General features: G+C 36.7%; 1 protein-coding gene across 2 annotated transcripts in view; it reads right to left on the reverse strand.

Moving 5' to 3' along the window:
* The window catches only part of LOC134792971 (cell adhesion molecule DSCAM-like), a 97167-nt gene that overhangs the window by 18113 nt on the left and 53010 nt on the right, over positions 1-26044 (reverse strand). For both annotated transcript variants that reach the window (XM_063764462.1, XM_063764461.1), the window contains exon 2: positions 2313-2392. In XM_063764462.1, coding sequence (XP_063620532.1) covers positions 2313-2373 — 61 coding nt within the window. In that variant the 5' untranslated portion in view covers positions 2374-2392. The remainder of the gene's footprint in view (positions 1-2312; positions 2393-26044) is intronic.

Here is a 26044-nt window from a genome sequence, read left to right on the forward strand (position 1 = left end):
AAGAGAATAATAATCATTTAAGAAACTAAAATGTCTTAATCTTGTTCATTCGTAATATAGTAATGGCGACAATAAAGTGTTATAGTGGATGGTAAAAGTAAAAGTAAATATTATACAGGTCTTGAATGGAATATTACATTATTGGTAAGTGCGGATTATTATTTATTGTGAACCTGTGTATCTTTTCTGGCAAAATATTTACGCGCCTGCAAAATAACAAAGAGAAACCATAAGGAAAATATCAAAAATCGGTAAAGTTACTATTTGTTTTTAAGGTTAGAGTATCAAAAATATTTATAAATATTAATTCTAAGGCTAAACAATTTATTTTAGCTGGTAATCATAACACGGCGTTAGTCTGCTAAATATTTGCAAGTATTTCTTTAATTATATTTACAAATAGGTTTTTTTTTATTGTAAAATGGCGACAATTTTTAAACAGCCTACAGGATAGTTGGAGAGCATTATAATCTTAGTAGCTGTGCTGTGTAATAAATGGAGTGTCTTTTACAGCTTTTGTAATTAAAACAGCTTTATAATAGAATATTTGTATTCGTTTGGCTGTATTTCGGTTCTCCGTTCATAAGTTATAATTCTCTTTAGAGATCCGTATAACAAATAAAAAACCTGTACTGTAACTGTCATATATTCCTTTAATTTTATAATACACTTATTTTCAGAAATCATTACACTACTATACTTATACGAGTGTAAAATTACGCCAAAAGATTGTTATAAGTGACTCTATCAGTAATACAGAAAAAAGCTGTACTATAGCTGCCATTTATTCATTTGGTTTTATAATAACCTTACAGACAGAAGTTATACAACCACTATTCTTATAGGAGAGTAAGATTACGCCATAAGAAATAGCTTTAAAACGGGGTTGACAGTTACATTTGTACAGCTACAAGTGCCAAGTGATACTACAATACAGCCTGTATACAGCTTTTACGATAAAATTAGCTTGTAGTGTTTCACAACACTTAATGTTTTAAAACGGAGTTGACAGATACTTTTGTACAGCTAAAAGTGCCAAGTGTTACTACAATACAGCCTGTATACAGCTTTTATGATAGAATTAGCTTGTAGTCTCTCACAACACTTTTAGTTTTATAGTAGATTTTTTATATTCTGATAAAGCACCCCATGCTTCCGCAGAATCCTTTATAATGATTTCGTTTATTGTTTATTGTTTATTACTCAAAAAAATTGTAATTACAGCGTTCGCCAATACATTACAATCTTAAATACTAACCAACATTACTTAACCTAATTTTTAAATTCACTACACTATACTACTTAATTAATACAGCGATTCAAATATTCGTTTACATTCTTTTACAAGCTGTGACCACTTGGATGCGAACACATCAATGTGTGGTGCCATATTAAGCACAGAGTTGAGCAGCGTGAGTGCGGTGTGTAGCGGCGCTTGGCGCAGCAGGCCGCTGCGCGCGGGCGGCGCTGCCAGCAGCCGCGCGCTGCGCAGTCGCCCGCGCGCATCAGGTGCATACAGTCTTACTACCTCACACACCAGCTCTACACAATCCACCCTATTATGGATGACGCCTAGGGCGAGCTTCGCTACTGCTAGGTGTCGTCTGATTTCTAGTGATTCGTACCCTAGCATGCCTAGCAGGAAACGCGTCGGGTACATGTATGGATAATAAGTAAATTGTTTAATTTTATGCAGCTTGAGCTGTATAATGTCTGTAAAGTACCTTTTATACAGCTTAAATCTTTTCTGACACTCTTATACGTCCCTTAAACCACTCTAAGTTCTTAATTGGCTGCTATATTGATGTTGCCGACACTTCCTTGCTACTTGGGATACCTACCTAAATATATTATTTTACTTGTACATATAACTGCCGATACTGTTTACCGTACCGACATGTCGGAAGGGAGAAACGTTCAAATCATTCTGCCATTTTTTACGGGAGAAACGTGCACACAGTCACACTTTTCACTCAATAGCTCACTACGTACAAAATCAAATATATAGAAAATGACACACGTCGAAGACAAATCTTGCACAACTCGATCTCTTTTTGTGTACGGACGAGTCACAACCTCACAACACGCACCGCAATAGGTACAGTTGTGCCTATGCTTCGGCAGAGGGGAAATAGTCCGAATGCTGTCTGTCCCTTCCCGGTGTTGCTCGAAGGCTAAAGTGCTCAAAACAATTTGAAACACTCTGCTTTTGTCGCAAAATACTCCTTAACTTAATGCTTGACGAGCACACATTTGACATTGGCGCAATCATCATAAATTTTAAAAAGCCATTTTCAAAAGAAGAAGATTACCTCGGCAAGGCAGAGCGGCTAGCGCGGCCAGAACAAGCGCCGCGGCTGCCGGCGCGTTCATGCTGCTACATCCTCATACCCTGCGACAACACATATTTACACGTGAATATATTATAATAACTTCTGTGCACATAAATTATAATAGTACTAGCTACAGAAGGTTCAGTCTCTAACAAAACGCGTCTATTTCGAGAGATACAAGCGCAAGCCTGAGCAGGCGTCCGTTCCGTAGCGGTGCGCGGCAACTACTACTGCTAGACACCAATATTGGTGTGGGCCGCATATGGCCGACTTGTAGCGACTTGACGAAATCGAGGAGTGAGCCACGCCTGCACATAGTTAGGCATCTCAAATGTCTTAAAATGGGCCACTCACGTACTTTTAAGTCGAAGATCACTCGACATGTTTCGTTCCATAACGAGGTGCTTCAACGGGAGCACACGTTGGGAGACTAATTGAGCAATCTTTGACTTAAAAAACGTGACTCGCCCGTTTTAATACATTTAAGAAATCGAATAAGCATTATGAAAGAGAAAAAAAGGTGAAAAAATACGGTTCTTAGTTATGAACTTTCGTGAGTTTTTCTGGTTGACACGAATTTTATGTCAAGTATTAAGTGCCTCGAATTACTCACTTTATTCCTTAAAAACAGAGCGTAAAATTGTATGATAACTAATAAATATTTAAAATACGTGACGTTCTACATACATATTTATAATAATGACTCCTGCGGGTAACGGGTTCACCATTTCTTTCCGTCCTGTCAGTCCGTGACTCGCTATAGCTCTAATTAATACCTATATAATGTTACTAATATTGATGAATTATTTTTGGCGGTAGGTATAGTCCTTACTTGCGAGATTACCTGCCGATGAATGGCATTGTTTTCTTTTCTTAAACCAAACCGCTAAATTAATTACGTGTGCAAAATAAAAAGCAATAACAACAAAAGATTCCATACAGATAACAACTTTACTGCTTAAAGAATTACAATAGCAGGACCTTTTGGATTTCAGAGCCGTGGTCGCCCACGGTGTTTGTTTGTTTCATGTTTAATTTCGAAAAGGTTCTTTATAGAGTATAGTGTGTAGCTTTCAAATAGAGCTCGACGGCTAATCCTATTGTCTATTGTTAAGTAAAACCGCTCGTGCCACGTGCCACAACCACCTGCATAAAAAATACGTACTTTGGTTGCTGAGTGCCGGCAAGTCGAACGCTACAGAACCAGTCTAAAATGTGTCATCGAGATGCGTAACAAAGGCGCGTAATCGGAGAGCGCACCTACACTGGTTTTTTGAGCGTTGGACTAGCCCGCGCTCAGGTGCCAAATAGAATAACTAAAGCCCTTTTTTGCAGGTAAGTAGCACGTGCGGTTTTACTTAACAATAGACAATAGGATTAGCCGTCAAGCTCTATTTGAAAGCTACACACTATACTTGCTATGGTAATTTAACTCTATCCTTCAAGCGGTAAAGATGTTATCTGTTTAGAATCTTTTGTTGTTATTGCATTTCATTTTGCACGGGTAATTAGCGGTTTGGTTTAACAAAAGTTAACAATGACATTCATCGTCAGGTAGGCTCTCAAGTGGATACCGACATTTTAAAACCATCCGACTATACCTCATCTAAACACAAAATGGTGAAATTTTTCGGGTTATATTAAAATACATATATTATATGAAAAACCATTTTTTATGCTTATCCCTTCTCAAGAGTTTGTTTTTGAGGTGCTATATATATGTACATAACATACCTTACACAGTTCAAATGTAAGTATGTAGTTGTATACAGGGTAAAGCACCTCAGGTGTTCAAACATCCTGTGCCTACAAAGCAGTAAGCAATCTCATAGCATTGCTAGGCTTCGAGGAACTGGGATGGATAGGGTAGCGCTACCTCTTATATACACTCAAATTAGGCACACTGGATGTTAACTTGTGGAAACTGCCCGTAACTAATTAACCAATCCATGTGTGAGGCGGTTATCAGAGTATTTTCACATTGTCCGATACGACATCGGCTATCGGATAGAAGTAAAATATACCGGATGTGGCCCGTAACACGAGCAAATTATTTAAACATAAATTGTACTCCTCAAACGATAAAACTTTTGTTTACCAACTTTTAAAAATCATGAATTCTTTAGACATTCTTATTTTTCATATACAAAATAAATATTGCCTTCAATGTACCCTAACATCATTGTAATTGACATTGCTTTGTCACGCTTGAGACAGTATAACAAAATTCGCAATACAAAGTCTTAGAATAAACTTTAAAGTGTACTGAAAATCAAAACACAAGTAATTTTTAAAAGTTGCTGAACATATGTTGGTCAGTTTGAGGAGTACAGCATACAGTTTAATTTATTGCTCGTGTTATAGGCCACACCCGGTATGAAATGTGTTTTTATGTACTTTTTACAATGAATGTGGCACATTCAATGTGCAGCCGCCTTTTCAGATGATCTAGCTTCAACTTAAATTAAGAAGTATAAAAATATAGACAGTATAAACTAAAACCTTTGTTAAGTACCTATTATTCAAAATGTAATCCAAATGTATTTATAAATCAGTACAAAAAATCTGAATACTTATACTCGTACTAACAACCCATAAAAAGGAAAGTCGGAGATTGAGAGCCAAATCGCTGGCCCAATATTACAGGGTTCTATGTTACATTTTCAAGATTGTTGTTGTTGAAATTCGACTTAATGTCACTATGACAATGTTCAAATTTCAGTTCGATAAAAGTGACACATAGAACCCTGTAATATTGGGCCAGCGAAATATTTAAATATTAAGCACGGCTCAGACTTCTTTTTCAGGCTTTGCCTATGCTTTATTTAGAGCTTAATGGCTGAAAGCTACTCAGACGGTCTTAGAAATCGTAGAATGAATAAACAAATGTTTGAATGGGGAACAAAGACTGGTAAATAGGAAAGACTGATAATCTCCAGATTTAATAGAAAGAGTTGACGCTATTAGTTCTAGACTTGATCCCATGGCTCCTCTACACGATGGGCCAGCGCCGGCCACTCCAAGGTACGCAGCCATGCGGTAGAATGGGATAGCAATTTCACTTACTCCCTCTAACGCATAAATGCGTCCCTTGGAGTGGCTGGCGCTGGCCCATCGTGTAGAGCAGTGGTCGGCAACAAGCGGCCCGCGGGCCGCATGCGGCACGCGAACCTCTCGGTTGCGGCCCGCGAGCCTCCCTGTTTATTTTTTATGTAATATTGACAAACGACAATGTCTGCTAAAGTCACAAATATTACCCAAGTGCGGCCCGCGTCAACTTCCTTAACTACTATATGGCCCTTGGCTGCTAAAAGGTTGCCGACCGCTGGTGTAGAGGAGCCACCAAGGCCAACGCTTAACAGGTGCCCAAACCCATAGACAAAGAGTTATAGTGTTCGAATCCACATCCATCTAAATCTGACATTAACAATCCACCATACATGATACTATTAACATATTATGAATATGATAGTACTCGTATCAACTCAAGAGAGAATCAACACACGAGTGAATCAGTTGCGATGATTTGATGTGGGCGTGACGGTTGACTATTTAGCATATCGAATAAAGCCCAGTATGTGGTGCCAATGTATTGTAGAATAATAGCAAGACTCGATAATATTTGTATAATAATGTAATACATTTTATTATTTATAATCTTATTTATTTACTAGTCTCTGATAGAGAATTAAACACGTCGGCAAACATGAAAAGTAATCTTTTTTCATAAGCAGGTAACAAATTATAAGTCTGTCTACGTAGGAATATATTCTTATGAAGCTATGTAAAGTGCCCTGAAAAATATATAAGTACCTAAAAGAAAAGAGTCTTAAACGTTTAGATATCAAGATGAGACGTTTGTATGAAAAATAAATGATGGTGTTTCAAACGCAATTCAAAACAATAAAAAAATACTTAGGTAGTTACGAAGAAAATATCATATCATCATCATCATCATATCAGCCGAAAGACGTCCACTGCTGGACATAGGCCTCCCCCAGGGATCTCCACGATGCGCCGCTCTCATCCATCGGCTCCCCGCGACCTTAACCAGATCGTCGCACCATCTTGTTGGGGGTCTTTTCCAGCTGCGTTTTCCGGTTCGCGGTCGCCAAACAAATATAAGAATGAACGAAATGATACACGCGTGTAAAAGTAGTCTGGGGAGATTTCTGTATTTACTTAAACTGGCGGCGACCGTGCCATCTCTTACTTACGGTACGATTGTGTTTGTGTGTTGTTCAAATACTTTTTTTATACTTATACTAGACGATGAGTTTAGGATGGCCTAAATGTCGCTGTCGCAGGCGTGAAATCAAATATTATAATTATTTTATTATACAAAAGTCTTACACAAATCAACCTCCCACAGTTTGCTTAGCAAGATCTGTGTTGCGGGTTCTAAAAGACGATACATATAATAAATTCTTACATTCATTGAAAACGTCCATAACTCAGAAAGAAATAAATGCCCTCAAGAAATGCCCTGGAAGAGATAAACGAACAAGTAAATGGGTCAAAAACAAAACTGTGTTCGCGTCTTTCCTGTAGAAATACACAAGAGTTAAGGGCTATAAAGGTTAATTTTCTTATTTAACCCTTATCCACGTGAAAAGGTCCTCCTTTTATTCAGAGAACTGTGATAAAATCATTACTTACATGCCCACAAGCTGTTAACTATTGCCCACAGGAGAGAAAAATGTACAGTTCGCGCGAACACACTAGTTTTCTCTCCTGTGGGCAATAGTTAACAGCTTGTGGGCATGTAAGTAATGATTTTATCATAGTTCTCTAAATAAAAGGAGGACCTTTTCACGTGGATAAGGGTTAAATAAGAAAATTAACCTTAATAGTCCTTAACTCTTGTGTATGTCTACAGGAAAGACGCGAACACAGTTTTATTTTTGACTCAAATGCCCTCACCGTGCACCGGACCTCGAATACGAGTAGGTACAGGACCGCATCCTGCCTAGCCACGGTCGCTACCAACTAAGCTAGGACCTAAACTAAAATATAAGGTCCTTGATGCGGCCTTCCCTCGACAAATACCTATGTACACATAATTTGTAATGTTTGTTATTTGTCCTTCACAAACCCCTATTATTCGCGAGTAATGTTTCGTATATTAGCTATATTTTTTGTAACAAAAACCCCTTTTAATTTAGCAGAAAATACGGGTACCATCGCCCAAACTGTACATCGGTGGACCTTATACATTTTGTAATAAGGTCCATCCATGTACAGTCATAAGTGTTGCTATTTGTACGATAAACTCGTAAAGGAAACATAATATCAGGAAGGTTTTTATACAGAAACAATAAATTATCATGTTGATATCTTCCTCGTGTGTCATTCATGGCACATATTTGCACAATTATGGAATGGATCGAAAAACAAAACGTGTTTTTCTTGTGCCATCAAGACGATGGACGAGGGGTAGATACCTAGAGTCTATCAAAGCTAACTTTGAACCGACATTTTTGTATAAACGAGAGAACCTCATAAAATGGTCTGACCAGACGAGAACATAATGGTGTTTAGCAAAAATGTGTCAACCCACATTCATTCTGCAATAACGTGTCAACTCAAAAAATTGATGCTTAAAGTTGATATTTTATTGCAAAATGAATGTAGGTTGACACATTTTTGCTAAACACCATTATGTTCTCGTCTGGTCAGACCATTTTATGAGGTTCTCTCGTTTATACAAAATGTCGGTTTAAAGTTGAGTTGAGTTGAGTTCCAGATAGCCACTTACATGATTCTGGCAGCCAGAGGTCCCAACATTGCGCACCTCTAAAATGATTGGGGCAGCTCAGGCTACCTATTGGATTGTATGTATCTGTGGATGGCTGCACAGATTGTATAAATGCATCGGGGCTCGTGGCTAATTATTGTTTCTGGTAATACCAAACTGACCACGCTTATATTCCAAACCAGTGGACTGGCAATATCGGATTTTGGAAATTCGTTGCCGCGAAATAACCGGATACTATTCCAGCGCATTTATCTTGCTCAGACTAGTAAGCTTGTAGGTAGATCTATCATCCTGACCTAGATTTAAACGTTATTAATGCCATGTATCCTATTCGTAGTTCTACGAGTTTGTGTTTACTTCGTTGTATTCAAATGCGTTTTTAGAATAAGGATTTAAGTTGGCTGGTTTCAGAGACAATATGTATCGTAGTTTATGAAATTGTACTTACAAATTAGCGTTATATGCAATATATACTTATAGACAGGGAGCGCGCCCTAGAAAATGGTTCACGATTTCGAGTAACGACAAAACTGTATAGTAAAATAACCGAAATCTCTATTTATTAGGCTGCGAGTTTTGCCATTGACTTCAATAGCATCACTACATCTTACAAAATTAAGTCCCCCGCCGCGTATGTCTGTTTATGTGTATACTGTATGTTCGCGATAAACTCAAAAACTTCTGAACGGATTTTCAGGCGGTTTTCACCTATCAATTAAGTGAATCTTAAGGAAGGTATAATTTGTTACGGCTTTGTGTAACCCGTGCGAATCCGTAGCGGGTTGCTAGTTACCTACAAAATACTACTTTGAAATCTCACCGCCATAACATGAACCTTACATTTTATATACTGTTAGGGACTTTAAACTAATTTTAATTGGTATAGGTATTTAGAATAACTTAAGTATATCAATTTGACAGCAATTAAAACAAATGTACTGTTCGATCATTTTTACATACAATTATAAAGTTATAAGTACGTAATAATACGAGTTTTACAGATGTAGCGCGTAATTATTTTCAATCGTATTTTCACGGGAACGTACGAACATGTCGTACTATTTTAGTCAGTCTCGGTACAAAAAGTACTGAGGTTGACTGAAGTAGCATGACAAATACGAGCGTTTCCGAGATAATACAATGGAATACATTATGCACTACATCTGTACTCGTACCGTCTGAATAAAAGCTATACTGTCTTAAAAAACCGGGCAAGTGCGAGTCGGACTCGCGCACGAAGGGTTCCGTACCATAATGCAAAAAAAAAACGAAAAAAAAGCAAAAAAAAAAACGGTCACCCATCCAAGTACTGACCACTCCCGACGTTGCTTAACTTTGGTCAAAAATCACGTTTGTTGTATGGGAGCCCCATTTAAATCTTTATTTTATTCTGTTTTTAGTATTTGTTGTTATAGCGGCAACAGAAATACATCATGTGTGAAAATTTCAACTGTCTAGCTATCACGGTTCGTGAGATACAGCCTGGTGACAGACGGACGGACGGACGGACGGACGGACGGACAGCGAAGTCTTAGTAATAGGGTCCCGTTTTACCCTTTGGGTACGGAACCCTAAAAATCGCTCCGCACATTTTAGTATAGGTAGGTAGCTAATCTTATTAAAAAATACCCGCCCGTAAATGAGTACTGTATGTTAGTAGTAGTTTATAGCTATGGTTAACTTAGCATCCGAACTTTGCCAGTAATCAAGAAGCTAAATGAAACACGTATATCGTTAACTTTACTACCTACTTAATTTACGAACAAATCTTGAAGCAAGTTCCTTAGTCCGAGCTTAAGAGTCACATAAAACCCCGCCAAAAATCACTTCTATATTTCTACTCGCTCTCTCTAATCTATCTAATACCTGCCTTTAAACGAGCAATTCTTGTATATTTATATATTTCGGGGATCTCGGAAACTGCTCTAACGATTTCAATGAAATTTGCTATATGGGGGTTTTAGGGGGTAAAAACTCGATCTAGCTAGGTTTTATCTCTGGGATAACGCACATTTTTGAGTTTTTATATGTTTTTCGAGAAAAGCTCGGTCTCCCAGATATTTGTCATTGTACCATCAGACCATCACGCTCCGCGATTGTTGCGCGATTTAGGGTCCTAGCTAAATTGGTTGTTCAATACTTACGCTATAGAATTTCCAATTAATCATGAACCCTAAATGGCATAACAATCCCGTGTGGTGACCGTACAGCAAATTTTAGCAGTGAAAACTAATATCAGACATAAATGAGTTACGTAAATGTTCATGCCAAGTTTCATGTAATATACCTAAGCTTGTCGTTAATGCGACGTAACTTCGATTGTATGGGGGCGGCATTTTAGTTGCGGGTTCATGACTCTTATTATGTTATGTAAAATAACACTTTAAACTCTCGCGTTTTGTACACATATTTAATTACACAAACGGGTCTACCGCGATATAATTTCGTTGTCGTGGACAATAAACATTAAACTTTAACGGGTAGCTGCAATTTCTTTGTCTACTCCGAACATTTTTATAAACTAATTTCGTGTAGTTTACTGGTGTTTTATTAATATCTCCGTTGACATTTGTTGGGACGTCAGTCTTTCCGTGACCACGGCTGGTGCAACTCAGCTGAAACGTCGGAATTAAAGGTAAAAACAATGAAATTATATCGCGGTGGACCCGTTTGTGTAATTAAATATGTTATCTAAATCCTGCATAATGGTATACCTAAAGTTCTTGAAACTGTTAACTCCACAGTCAAACCCGGCAACGTTCAATTTATTTCCTTTAAAACGGTCTGGGACTGGAGTGGCTTACTTAAATGCACTGCTGTTTTCTGGACTGATAAAAACATTACGGTTGCAGCAAAATTAATGGCGAATTCAAAATGTTAGGCGAACCTAACCCTAATTGCAAAGATATAGAGTTCACTTATGGTCAGTTTAGACTGTTGTTGTTCACGTTTTAAAGAAAACAATAAGTAAGAGAGAGCGGTGTTTTCATGTGTAAATAGTTGCCCCAGCATTTTGGAATAGGAGAATCTCTAGGTTAGTACATCTTATTTATAAAACAAAGTCCCCTGCCGCGTCTCTCTGTAGGTATGTACCTATGTATGTTCGCGATAAACTCAAAAACTACTAGGAACGGATTTTCATGCGGTTTTCATCTATCAATAGAGTGAACCTTGTGACTCTTAAGTTATTTGCCTTGAAAACATTACCGTTGAATTCCGAAATAAAATGTAAATACTTTATCCATCTCTTTCTGCCCAGTAGGTACAGTGTCGCGGTCGGGTAATGGTGTGTTGCGATAAGCGGGGAATTAGCCCTTCACCCATCTGCACGGATTCACCGACCCTTCCTAAATGTTAGCGTTACTATATTATGAATAGTGCGACGAAAGGGGTCAAACAATTATTTTAAGTGCATCTGAACCGAACTTAGACAAAACTAATGATCTGGCCGACTAGCCGACTAATCGGACATCCGAGCGCCGATAGTCGGCTAGTCGGCCAAATCAATAGTCGGTACATCACTACTTGCTATGTATATTATGTGAGTGCTACTTCAATTGTGTTATGGCGGCTAGATTTGTGTGACTCTTAAGTTATTTATCTTGACAATATTACCGATAATTGAGAAAAAAAACGTAAATACTATATCCATCTCTCTCTGCCCAGTACAGTGTCGCGGTCGTGTAATAGTGTGTTGCGATAAGCGTAGAATTAGCCCTTCACCCATCTGCACGGATTCACCGACCCTTCCTAAATATTAGCGTTACTATAATAGCGCGACGAAAGGGGTAAAACAATTGTTTTTTAAGTGCATCTGAACCGAACTTAGACAAAACTAATGATCTGGCCGACTAGCCGACTAGTCGGCCGACTAATCGGCTATCCGAGCACCGATAGTCGGCTAGTCGGCCAAACCAATAGTCGGTACATCGGGTCTCTATTGTTTCCCAAATAGTTTTTAGTCATAATGTATTGTTTGTCCGAATTTTCGTTAGTCATAATTGGTTTTTCTCAGAAACGCGTAACTTTTCAGGATTGCCATAAAACAAACCTAACCTAACCTATCTATAGAATAACCTTACGAAAATCCTGAAAAGTTAACGGTTTCAGTTTCATGACTAACGATAATATGACAAACAATACATTATGACTTAAAACTTTATGGGAAACAAAGGGACCCCCGGTACATCACTACTTGCTAATCTTGCTATGTATATTATGTGAGCGTTACTTCGATTGTGTTATGGCGACTAGATTTGTGTGACTCTTAAGATATTTACCTTGACAACATTACCGTTAATTGAGAAATAAAATGTAAATACTATATCTCTGCCTGCCCAGTAGGTACCTACAGTGTCGCGGTCGGGTAATGGTGTGTTGCGATAAGCGGGGAATTAGCCCTTCACCCATCTGCACGGATTCGCCGACCCTTGCTAATCGGCCGGCCTTCTGTAATTCGCTTTACTTCGTCGGAGGCATAGATCATTCCCTTCAGATGGACCATTTTATTTAAATTTGAATAGGTACTAAATTTATGTTACATTTGGGAATTTTAATTTCTATTTTTTTTGTTTGAAAAACTTAAAGTTTAGAGTAACTGGTCAGTTAAAACATAGAAACAGTGAGCCAATTACAAGTTTCCACAGGTAGAAACTGCGTAAAGCACATGGCGTGTGAAATTACAAATCTAATAATACTTATTTTACTTATAATTATATTTTGCTTATCTTGCTTAACAGGGAGAATGGGATTAAACAGTGAACGAGAAGAACAAAAGATAAAAAAACAGGATAGTGCCCTAAAAACCAGCGCAGTGTCTTACAGAAATTGCTTATGCTGAGCGGCATCCTATTTGGTGTACGTTTCTTTATTTAACTCGATGTTGTACCTCATGTACGTTTTTAAGCCAAATAAATATTTTCTATTTCTATAAATGTTAACATGAGAAGTTTTATGTTATTTTTACACGGAATCACGAGCTTTATTTTTGTTAAGCTGTTAGAGAATGGTAAATACTTTCGATGCGTACGTCTGATCCGCTACCTACGTTTGATGCTGACTGTACCTACATACCCACAATATGTACATGTGTATGTATTTAATCGCCTATTGTAATGACAGAAAATTTTCATAAACGCTTCGTGCGGAGTCTAGAGGAGGTAGCTTATGGTCGACGGTCTAAGGATAAAGCTAATGCTTCAGCAGTCTCAAAGGATAAGAATGTTTTGAATAAAATATTAACCGAGTTTGTCGCGGCGTGATGGCGCGAACTCAACTTGAGCAGTTATTTTGAGTTATTGCTGAGGAAAGTTAAATTTGGTACATTTTTAATAGGGCACGTAAACTTGACGGTTTGTTTTTGTTACGATTTTTTAGGGTTCCGGAACTCAACTGTGTTAAAATGATATTTTATTTCTCTTAATTAGACAATCGTCTTGACAATACTGCCAGCTTCTAAAATGATCTTATTATTAAGCTAATGCCCTAAATCGTCCATATATCTGTCTATCCTACCTTAACGAGGCTAAGATATTATTGGAATAGAGCCTCTACCATCAGTTTTGACATTGACATAACGCTCACGTCTACGTAATTTACTTTCTGTACATCTCGCTTGCACTAATATGCGAGTACGAGCGAGATGCATAGAAAGTAAGTTACGTAAACGTGAGCGTATATGTCAATGTTAAAACTGATGGTAGACGTATAGTTATAGGTGTATGTTTTAGACAGTAGGTACATTACTAAATATATTACATAAACGTCAAAATTAATTCTTAGGGCCACTTGCATCAACCATGGGTTAGCTACTAACTCGCTAACCGTTAACCACAGGGTTAAATTGTACTGGTAACTCCGGGTTTAACCGGTTAGCCCCGAGCTAGTGGCTAGCCCTGGGTGGCGCAAGTGGGTCTTAGTGACGCGTGTGTGTGTGTCTTAGTAATTATGTGTACAAAACGCGAGAGTTTAAAGTGTTCAAAAGTAATGTAAATAGTATCTCAGTGTGCATGTTTTTGTATATTGATAGAGGCAGGGGTGTTGACCGTATTCCTTTTTGCTGTTCTGCTATCAAAGTTAGTTAAATAAATTGAAAATAAGACCCAAGATACACTTGTAAGTTTTACTTACGTAAGTAGAGACACAGCCATACTACAGAATGAGAGATGAATATCGTTATCTCATTCTAATAAATAGCTTTGTCCCTACTTACGTAAGTAAAACTTACAAAGTGTATCTCAGGCCTAAGGGAACCCTCATCGCGAGTCATGGACTCCCGTTTTTAACTTTTTACATATTTTCTCCCTGTTTATATGAATACGTGACCGGCTTTGTTCACTGTCGTGGATTATTTTACGATGAAAGCGGTTGTTTTTCGTCAGATCCAACCCAACGTGCGTTTCATCACGACCGAACCAAAACGAAATATTGGAATCGAGTTTACCTTTGACAAACTGGTGGGATTTTATTGCATTTTTCGGTGATGCGTTAATAAATAAATATTGAAAATGCAGGCACAAAATTCAATAGAAGGTAGCACAAACTACTAAAAGTACCTATTCGCGGTATCTGTTGGCATTTGTTTCTTTACTTTATTAATTTTTACAACATTAATTGATATAATATAACATTTTATAGTCCTATAAAAACAAGATAAATTTATACCGCATTAAATAGAACAACTTATTTAAGTACCTAAATTTATTTTCGAACGCATATATAACTTGAAAGTTTGACAAGAAAATCCCACATAAATTTATGCCGTAACCATGGAAAATACTCTGTAATGTTATTATTTAATTAAACAGATATTTCCAATAGATCGTTTTATAACAAGGAAAGAGGAATCAAACAATAAACAAAAAAAACTATTTGAAACTAGGTTTTATACCAACAAACCTCAAAATTATTAAAAATGATCTCAAGCGTAAGTGGCGGCTTGCAGCTTAAAACGAGCACACAAAACTACAATGCATTATTCAGCGGTAAAATATTACATTTACATTTAATTTTGAGAACATTTAAATACAGCGTAAGGTCTTTTAGCTCTAGCCCAATTGAACCAGAGTAGGCATACATTGGGCAAAGAGAATAGAATGTATAGAGGCGCATTGGGTAAAGAAATGAACATTTGAACAACACGGGGGTTTTGAAATTAAATACGTGTTGATTTTATTATTTTACTTATTTTTTAGGTTACATTTGAAAATTTTATAAAACAGCTGGCATCCTGTTTCCATTACGAATACCTACATGAGTATCTTAATCTTATTTTTTTCTGGAACTGAGATACTTTTTTTTGTTCTTTCAAGAATTCGTCAATCAATTCCAATACGAAAAACTAAAAAGTGATTCATAAAATAATATTCTTATTACTTTACGATTTTATTTAATTTGAATTTGATTCCTGTACACTTTTATTAGACATCTATTTCAGTTTATCATTACATACTTACGTGTTTTATAGAAAAATGCGCGTATGAAAACTGTACCTACATCTGCAGTTACCGGTGTGCCGTTGAAAGAGTTCTTATGTTTTTGTACCTATGGGAATCGAAATTTTCCATTTGCAAAAAAAAACTTAAATTAAGTTGTAAAAATTATAAATATTCCTAAAAATGTACATAAGTATGTAAACAGGAGAGCAACACTAGCATTAAAAAGTTTAATAATGACTTGATCCGTTAGTCCATAGGCTAAAGAAAGCAAATACTCGTAACAAAACCTGAAACTAGTTTAGTGGAGTTCGCTGCAACTCAATTACCGTTTCGGTACGGATTTCATTCCAATGGCTAACTTTTTAAATATCTAAACTACGACCGAAGCGCAATGGCGCTTTTATTGTGCAGTAGACCATTGATAACAGAGACTCCGAAAATGGTTCACAAATTTATGTCTTGTAAAGTGTTTTTAAAAGGCAAAAATTTGCGCTGCGCTGCGCTAAACAAAGTTGCCGCTTTCCAACTCCGTCGAACAGAGAAATACTAAGTATAAGTATGTAATAAGAAATTCATATGGAATTGTCGGCCGAAGCGAAGACAATTCTTACTGTTCTGCCCTAATTATGTAGTAATATACTATTGATTAATAGGTTGTTAGGGTTCTGTTGTCATAACGGCAAAAAAGGAACCCTTATAGTTTCGTCATTTCCGTCTGTCCTTCCGTCCGTCTGTTCGTAAGTCACAGCCATTTTACTCGTAAACTATGTGTCGACTAATCTAGATATTATGTGACTTCGAGCTAAGGGAACGGTATTCAATTTCGCATTAACGATTTTTGTTTTTCGCGTTTCGTTTTATCGAGGTCCTACTATATTGTTATAGTGATTTATAACATTAGTAACTTGGCGAATAGAAAACTTTTCTTGTACATTGTGCATTGACTTATTTATGGCGGTTCGATAGCGAGGGGATTTGGAAATGATTAGAGATGTGCTGTAATCTAGTGAAAAAAAAACATTTCGTAAAATAGGTACCATGTATATCACTAACTTTAGAAATTATTTTTTGTAGGATGACCAACCAATTCATGATTTTGGTTTAAATTTATTGAAAGTTGCAGCGTGTTTTTTTTACTACGATTCTTTAGAAAATAAATTGAAAAATCTTATGAACAAGAAATTAGATTAAGACTTAGAACGGAAAAACATTATTTTTATATTTATGCTTGACCATTAAGGAAGACCAATTAAGGATAATCTCTTAAGGGTTTTTTTTATTAATAAAAAACTCTACCGTTTCGCTACTTAGAATGATACTGCGGGTATTACTTGTCACCATAGACTAGGAATCCTCTTGACGGAGTTTAGAGCAATTATTTCATGAAACCGATGCTGCCAAAAATACGGGGGTGCGGGGGACGAGGTGAGCGAGGTCCCGTGCCGTGATTGGTCTGTTCAAAGACACGGACGTCACACAAAGACACTTTCGACTCGAAAATGGAGTAAAACTACCGTATTTGTGGCAGAGGGGGTAGAGCTACTATGCTGTGTGGAGGATGTCTTGTCTGTGCTTCTCACAGATCTCCTTGCTACATAATTGTTACATATTTGCTGTGACTTTATTTCTCAAAAGTCAATAAATAAATACATCTAAATTGTTTACCCTTTTTCTAATGCTAAAAAACGAGGTATTCAAGTGAGTTACCAGTATTATCAGGGTACAACACTAGGCGTGATAATAGGCTCACGTCCGAAGGTTAGCATTAGAATGTTCCCTTGAATTCAATGCGGACACGATCGTATTCTGATTTTAGTCAAGATCTTGGGCAAGAGCGCTGGTGGCCTAGCGATAAGAGCGTGCGACTTTCAATACGGAGGTCGCGGGTTCAAACCCTGGTTCGTACCAATGAGTTCTTCGGAACTTATATACGAAATATCATTTGATATTTGCCAGTCGCTTTTCGCTGAAGGAAAACATCGTGAGGAAACCGGACTAATCCCAATAAGGTCTAGTTTTCCCTCTGAGTTGGAAGGTCAGATGGCAGTCGCTTTCGTTAAAACTAGTGCCTAGGTACGTCAAATCATGGGATTAGTTTGTCAAGAGGACCCCAGGCTTCCATGAGCCGTGGCAAAATGCCGAGATAACGCGAGGAAGAAGGAAGAAGGAAGTCAAGATCTTGGGCACATCAGTGTCCCGTGATCGCAGAAAAAGTTGTCACTAATACACTCTTTGTTTCTCGATCATTAATAATATACTATAATCTAAGGTACTTCTAGAAGACAGAGTTTCAAATATTGAAAACATTTTTTAGTGTTTAGTCTATAAAACAATAGAAAAAACAATTATACCGGGACATAAGTGTTTCATGCTAAAAGGGGGCTTGCGTCAGGGGTGAGGAGGGGAACGCTAGTGTGCGTGAAGCACCATACCCAAAGGTATCATCTACGTTCATTTCATGCTGGCCATAATTTGTTTGTTTTCCCCAATCCCCATACATTAGAACATAACTTGACCGAATCAGATACCGATTCATATTTAAATCGTCCAGGGGCACATCGATCCTTATACGTGAAACGAGAGTTCACGGCGCTCTGTGAAAAATGCTAGCATAATATAGTGTCGACGGCATAATAATATAAACAATATTTAACTGTATCTCAACGGAATAAGATCTAAATTTGTATTAGTACATGGACCGTCGGGTTTATTTCTTTTTGTGACTTAGGTATTTCTACCTCCGATATCTTTATAACCTGTAGAACAAATCTGTTACTGACTCGCAACTCGATAGCGGAAAGGAAATGGTTTGCGAAGTTTTTATGTCTGTGTTTTGAATTGAGAAACAAACCACAAAAACCTAGGTATCTACTGGCTTTAAAGCAAGTTGATTTAAAACTATATAGATAGTAAGTATTTTATATAGGTACAGGAGACGTCTAAAAAAGAACGTTTTTTGCATGGATAGAGATTAATATTTTTTAACCCCTCATATACGAGCCTACGAGGTTAAATCTCACTCGACAATTCGAACTTACATTTTGATAACTAAATGATGCCATTTTTTATCATTCGTGCGTGCATTTTGTTCGTACTTGTCCGTACATGTATTGACGTCAGCGAGACGCACGGGATAACAAAATCAAGATTTACATATCATATTGATGTCAAAATGTAAGTTTGAAGCCGGGATAGCGATCTACATTTCATAACTCGTCGGCAAACACAATTACAGCGTCGGTAGGGCTCGAATGTAATCACTGTAATCAGTTTATTAGGTTAACGTAACAACGGTCGGATTAGAATAATATAACGTGCGTTGAGAGGAAAACGAGAGGTGGCTGGAAAACATCGATTTCTTGGTTCCACGCTGGAGTTTCCTCCTCTAAACCAATTGAATTATTTTTTCACCTCAGCCAATCTAACGAGGGTACTTCGCTGTTAAAATGAATCGTTGACCTCAATAAGTATATTTTTTTTAAACTCCCGTTAACAAACCTTGTTATTTAGTTAGGTTAAAAGCACGAAATAGTGGAGAAAGCATAACATTTAAAGTTCTTTTTTAATGGACGTCGGGCCAGTTCCCGTTCTATGTGTATGTTTTGTGTTTATTTTAATATCAGTTTAAAAACGATATTGTTGGCTTAATAGCCAAATTTTAAACGCGAAACCGTGCCATTCCGGTTACGAAAACACCATTATGGTAATTACAGAATGTTCGGAGATTTTAAATCAAATTTAATTTATGCATGTGTCGCTTTAGCCATGGAATGATTATTACTTAAATTAAAATAATGATGATCATGACATGAAGCGTAATGCTTATAAAGAACTAAGCTAATATCTAAGTAAGTACCTACCAATAACTACACCTTATAAAACAGAGTCCCTCGCCGCGTCTGTCTGTTGTTATTTACAATAAATTGAACAGATTTTCATGCGGTTTCCACCTATCAATAGAGTGATTCTTGAGGAAGGTTTAAGTGTATAATTTGTAAACCCGTGCGAAGCCGGGTCGGGTGTCAATAAGCCCTTAGCTTTCAATAAATCAAACGCCAAGCTTCCTAGAAATGAAACACATAAGCGCGTCTAAAAATAGCCTAAGTGCCGTCGAGAATCAATTTACATCTTTTGAAAGGAACAAGCCATGATCCGTTTTGCCAAACGAATCAAATATTTGCCTGCCTCTCGACATTTCGAATGCCGTTCATACGAGGCATTGTTCGTATAATTAATTTACACCCCATTGTTTCTGAGGAGAGTGGATCAAAGTAAAGCAGGTGTTGTTGATGGAGTATGTATTCGTATGTTCAACAGAGTCGGTTCAACTTCAAAAGGAGAATGGATGTTATTAACCGACAATTACCTATAGGGAACATACGAGAACTGGTAGAACTTGCTATTTGTCGTGAAGTGCCAATGTCTTTCAAAGGTACCTACCGTTTGGAATTAGGCTACACCAGCATTACTGAAAAAAAATATTTTTTAATACAGTTGCTCAAAAAGTGCTACTTTACGTAGCTGTTTAGCGTGCGGAAAGTTGGTTATCTCGAACTAGTGCTTTTTACTTTTCCAATTTTTTTAAATTTATACTTGTTCCAATTCACGACTACTTATTGATGAGTGTTAATATTAGTTTCCTTTAAACGTCGTAATCAGCAGAAAAACCTACTGTTAATGTAAGAATGTGAAAAATATACATATTTCATATTTTAATACTTACCTCTTCATCATTATAACACGTTTATTTTTTAATATTGAATATTGAAAATTCCGTTCTTAATAAGTTGTCTGAATGGAACGGAATAGCTGCCAAACGCCCATAGATATAATATACTTAAAGACGACGTCTAAGCGAGCTGTCACTGTTACCACTTTGGTTTAGTGTACGATTAACAATATTTTACTTATTTTTTCGCAACTGTATTAAAAAATGTCGTTCGATACACGTGCGGAAATGTCATTAATGTACATTTCGATGCTAGTGCGGAAGGTATGTCAAGTAATGACATACCTTCCGCACTAGCATCGAAATGTACTATTACAGTACATATGGTCCTATTTTCCCGCACTAGTGCGTAAAAGTTTAAAGGGCCATATGTACTGTAAAACGTTGTACGATACACGTGCGAAAAGGTAATTCGCAACTGGTGTCGATTTAAAACACTCCCTTCGGTGGTATTTTAATTAAAATAGCACTTTTCGTGCGTATGTCAAAAGTTTAAAGAGCCATATTGTCAGGCCTCCGTCACACGCTCAAGGCCACGCGCTATATGCCTACCGCTCGGCGTATCGTCGACGATACAATCGACAGAGGGCCGCCGAACGCCCGCCTGAACGCTCGCACCGCACGTTTCCCGCGCTTACGCTTCGAAATGCCGAAACCACGTAATTATTGTGCAGTAAATGGGTGTAAAAGTCAAAAAACAAAGGAAAAAGCCTATAATAAAGATTCATCTTTTTATGGCGGGCTAAAGGTCCCACCTGAAACGTTTAAGAATTATATTGAAGGGTTAGAAAAAGTATTTTTAAATAATTTTGACGACGTAATAATTAATCGGCCTAGTAGCACCGTATTACAACTTTAAAAACCGTTGATTTTCCGTTGCTTTGCTCCTGAGTATATATTAAAATTATTTACGCAATTTAGGATATTTACAACTATAAAATTTAATAACAGAGAATTCCGAGAAGGGAAAAAAATATAAATCATTATATAAAACTAAAACATATTTGATTGACTAATAAAAAATATGGTTGATCCGCAACATTCGTTTTATTACAATAATCATCATAGGTAGATGCCTACAACCCTAGCGCATTCTTACGATGACGCGTTAGCACGTGACTCGCACGGCGGGCAACACAGTCTCGACTCTTTGTGCGCGTACTTATGGTACATTTCTTCTTGTCCTGAGCAGCAGGTATTATTATTAAGGTTTTGTAGGCTATTATAGCGTAGGTATTTTCGCTTTTGTTTGGGAATGAAGTATCTGTTACGTAGTAACTATTTATTAATCTGTGATATTGTACTGTAAAACGTTGTATTAGTTTCATTACTGCGGCAGTATTACAGCACGACATTTTTGCCGACTCCATTGCTTCCGCAAATGTCAAAATTAGAAGTCGTCTCATTAGGCGTCCCGGGGCCCAATTCGGATTTTGTAATAGACATCTATTAGATATCTTTTAGACATCACCAAGATACGATAATGATATGTTTAAGATCTAACCTGTCAAATATGACATTTGCGCGATTCTGGAGATACTCTTGAACGATTTCCTCAGGATATGACTTCGAGATCCAATTCACATCTAATAGATATCTTACGCTATCTAATGTAAAAGTGACATTGGTTGCCCGAATTGCGCTGCAAAATGGATCTAGAACGTGTCGTCTCTTGTGAATATCTTGAAGTTCGAATACGGCAGTTAGGCGTCTCGATCGCAATTACTGGTGCGCGTGAAATTTTTAAGGACACGGCTCAGAATTATATCTAAGGGTGGTATTTCACCTGTCCAGTGTGTATTATGTCTCACATTTTGCTTAATGAGAGAGTGAGACGCAATGACATTGGACAAAGATATTGGACAGATGGAATACCACCCTAAACTAGATGAAAACAGTTTTTAGTAATTGGCAGCCAATGTAGTTTATAGGGTTCCGTACCCAAAGGGTAAAACGGGACCCTATTACTAAGACTCCGCTGTCCGTCCGTTCGTCCGTCCGTCCGTCCGTCCGTCTGTCACCAGACTGTATCTCACGAACCGTGATAGCTAGACAGTTGAAATTTTCACAGATGATGTGTTTCTGTTGCCGCTATAACAACAAATACTAAAAACAGAATAAAATAAAGATTTAAGTGCGGCTCCCATACAACAAACGTGATTTTTGACCGAAGTTAAGCTACGTCGGGCGGGGACAGTACTTGGATGGGTGACCGTTTTTTTTGCCGTTTTTAGCATTATGGTACGGAACCCTTCGTGCGCGAGTCCGACTCGCACTTGCCCGGTTTTTTTTCTTCTGTAACGTAAGAACTATGTTTAGTGAAAAACATTTTTCAATGTTATCAAACTGCACAACGGGACTTAATCGCGTATTTAAGTCAGTTTTAGTTTAAGTTAGTTTTAGATGTTGATGTCAACTTGAGCCAGTCTTCTCCGAGACCACGGGGACAACGCCGTCCTCGAAACGGCGGAGGTAAATCTTAAAACTTAAATATGCGATTAAGTCCCGTTGTGCAGTTTGATAATGTTTAATAATCGTGAAAGTTTAAATCAGGTTTTTTTCAATGTGTTTCCCACTGTAATACAATTATAATTAAATATTTTTATTACAGTCGTCAAAATCGGTAATATAAATTGATTGCATATTCTGAGAAATAAAATTCGTATATCAATTTAATATTTCAATTTTAATCAATTGCCAATAACTCTGTATTGAGTTTTATTTCAACAATGCGAATAATTCAATAAAAATAACCGTCGTTAATAATTGAACAAAATTGAAATGAAAAATATTTTCCAACCGTAATAATTTTATTAAAACTAACTGAAACACACAACGTTATCCTTACTAGGTATATAGTATAATTAATGTGAAAGTAAGAGTTGAATTTTGGTATGGAGATAGTTTGAAGCCCGGGGAAGGACATGGGGTAGCTGCTATCGACAACTAAATAAAACAATAACTATTTAAATAAAAAGAAGAAAATAACGTAGGTATGGATTAAGATACTAACTTCTAACATAAAATAAAATAGAAGAAGAAGAAAGAAGAAGAAGAAAGGAATTAATTCCATAAAGCACACATACAAAGGACAATAAGATGAAAGAAATAAGATAAAGAGAAAATAATTAGGACAGCAAAACAAAGTAATTATGTACACATTAAAAAACAAAACAGAGAAAAAAAATACATACTTAATAAATAAGAGATATCATTAAAAGAAAACTATAACAACTAAAGTAAGAAGGAAAGACGCTTCTACTTCTATTTCAAATAATTTGGAGTTGCACTTGATTATTTAAAGTACTTATTAGTTAATCATAATTTGCTTCTATGTTTTAATATTAAATTGTTTAATTTTCCCTGAGTTTCTTCGTATATAGGTATGACAAACTTTACTTGACGTAAATTATATACGATTCCATTCCATTTGAAGTTTTCTCAAGCAATTACCTTGATGTTAAGTTCCTCAGGTCTGTAATTAAATTTTATGAAAGACGAATGTATATGTATATACGTACGTCGGTAATTATTAAACGAATGGTTTATATTGAACGTTATATTTTAAACATATACACACTTACATGCCAATTCTAACTAATACTGATATCAGAATGAAATCTAACTGATGTCATTCGGGTATCGTGCATTTCACTCGTACTTGTCCGTACATATATTAGCGCGAGCGAGACGCACGATAAATCAATAACATGATTCAATCATTCTGATAAAATTAAACACGGGCGTGTACGTTTAATATCATCGAAGATATGATGTTTTGATTATATTATGAAAATTAAATATGTATACCGAAAACCGATATGTGCAGAGCAAATAGCAGATATCGGTTAATTTGTAACATTTTCTTTACTAATGCGAAAGAAAATTTAAAAGAGAGCGAAAAGGGTCAAGGCCAGAAAAAACAAAAACTGAGTAAATAAAGATAAAACTCATGTGTTTCCATAAAAGGAAAAGGACCAAACCCTCATTTCACCGACAAGTTTATTAGTATTTACTCTGAAATACAAGGAAAAAGCCATTTTGCACAAAACTAACATCGATACGTCACGGATAAGTACTTGTACCACGCATCAGATGTTTAAAAGCAAAAAAGCACATGAGACCATGTTTTTTTATAGAAAAATGCAACCTTTTTTGGGTAATATAGATTGTAATTCCCACTGGTAATAGAGCACTCGCTTTAGGAGGAGAAATTTACATATGTGATATGTGATCAACAGACATCGGATCCGATTCTAGAGGGGAAAATGCCATTTTGCCATTTACCATTTACCATTTCCCCATATACTTTGTATGGCGGTAACTAAAAGGAAAGTTTTAAAAATGTATAGAAATTTTAGGACACTTTTTTCTCCTATAAGGATGAAAAGGGCTCGCGATCCTGACCAACACACAACAAACAAGAAATAACACAAAAGTGGCAAAAAATGTCACAATATATAAAAATGGCAAAAAATAAAAGAGACGCTCATGAACCTCATGAGATATGTGTATAATGTATATTTTATCGATATGACTGCGAAACAATAAAGAATGCAAATATTTTCATGGACCACAGTTAATGGGTTTCTATTTGTATTACATTTATTTGTGAAACCCTCGCAAATAGCTTCAGCCTCGAATATAAAAGAAAATTGTGATCCCGCAGACTTTAGTAGCCATTTAAATGCCGAGAAAATAAACTCCCCTGATTCAATAAATTATTTAAAATGATAAGTAAATAATACTAAATACATACATTTAATTATTATTCAACTAACAAACCAAACTGCATAATTAGGTACTATTAGCAGATACATTTATCAATATATTTCAAATATTATCAAACTAACAGGTATTAGCTCGGTATTAGACTCGATATTATTTGGCTGGTTTAAAGAGCTCCTCATTCTGAGTGGAAGAAATACGAAATCCCAATAAGGAACAAAGAAATTGTAAGTAAGTAATTTTCTGTTGAGTCACGAAAATAGCAAGACGTTTTCATAGCTCAATGCAAGATGTTTTAGGATATACGGTGAAATCGTGCTTATGGAAAAGTAAGAAAAAAATTACATCAAAATAAAAATGCCCCCATTAGGGACCCACGTATTCACAAAAGAAAACTTTTTTGTACGTTTTAAAAAAAAAGTAATAGATAAGTGTCCTCAAACATAATATTGCCGATTTTTAGAAGCAATTTCCATATTTTTAGCTTTTGTGCAAAATTTGTTACATATTTTTAAAGTGCGCTTTATACCTATGTTCGTGATTATTTTCTATCGAGCAAAAATTATAAGCTCAGGATTCGTATTGATTAAGTCCCTCGGGAAAGGCCTAAAGATTGCTAATTAAATTTATGGCAGCCGTATTTTGATCCAAAAAAGCGCTACGACTGTTTAAAAACTCAGTTCTCTGAACCTACTGCACCTTATTAGTGTCATTGACCCAATCGAATATTTAAGGGAGACATCACAGACAAGTACGTAACATCTCAGCATCCCACGCAAACATGTCTAGGCCTACGCGGTGTTGAAAGGCACAAGGGATTCGAATAACTGGCGAATCGAGCCTAAGGATCACATATTTACGTACCAGACGAAGCAACGTGTACGTACGCCAACAAGCTGTCAATACGCATTGACGCTTGTATAATTCAGAGTAATCATTAATCACAGCCATAATAGTCATATATTTATGTCAGATAACGCAATAATAGAAAAGGCAATAAACGACACAACTTCGCACTTTTCGCGGTTGCAGTGCACTTTTTGCGAAAAGAAACGTTTTT

This window comes from Cydia splendana, chromosome 8, assembly GCF_910591565.1.
Source record: "Cydia splendana chromosome 8, ilCydSple1.2, whole genome shotgun sequence".
Lineage (NCBI taxonomy): Eukaryota > Metazoa > Arthropoda > Insecta > Lepidoptera > Tortricidae > Cydia > Cydia splendana.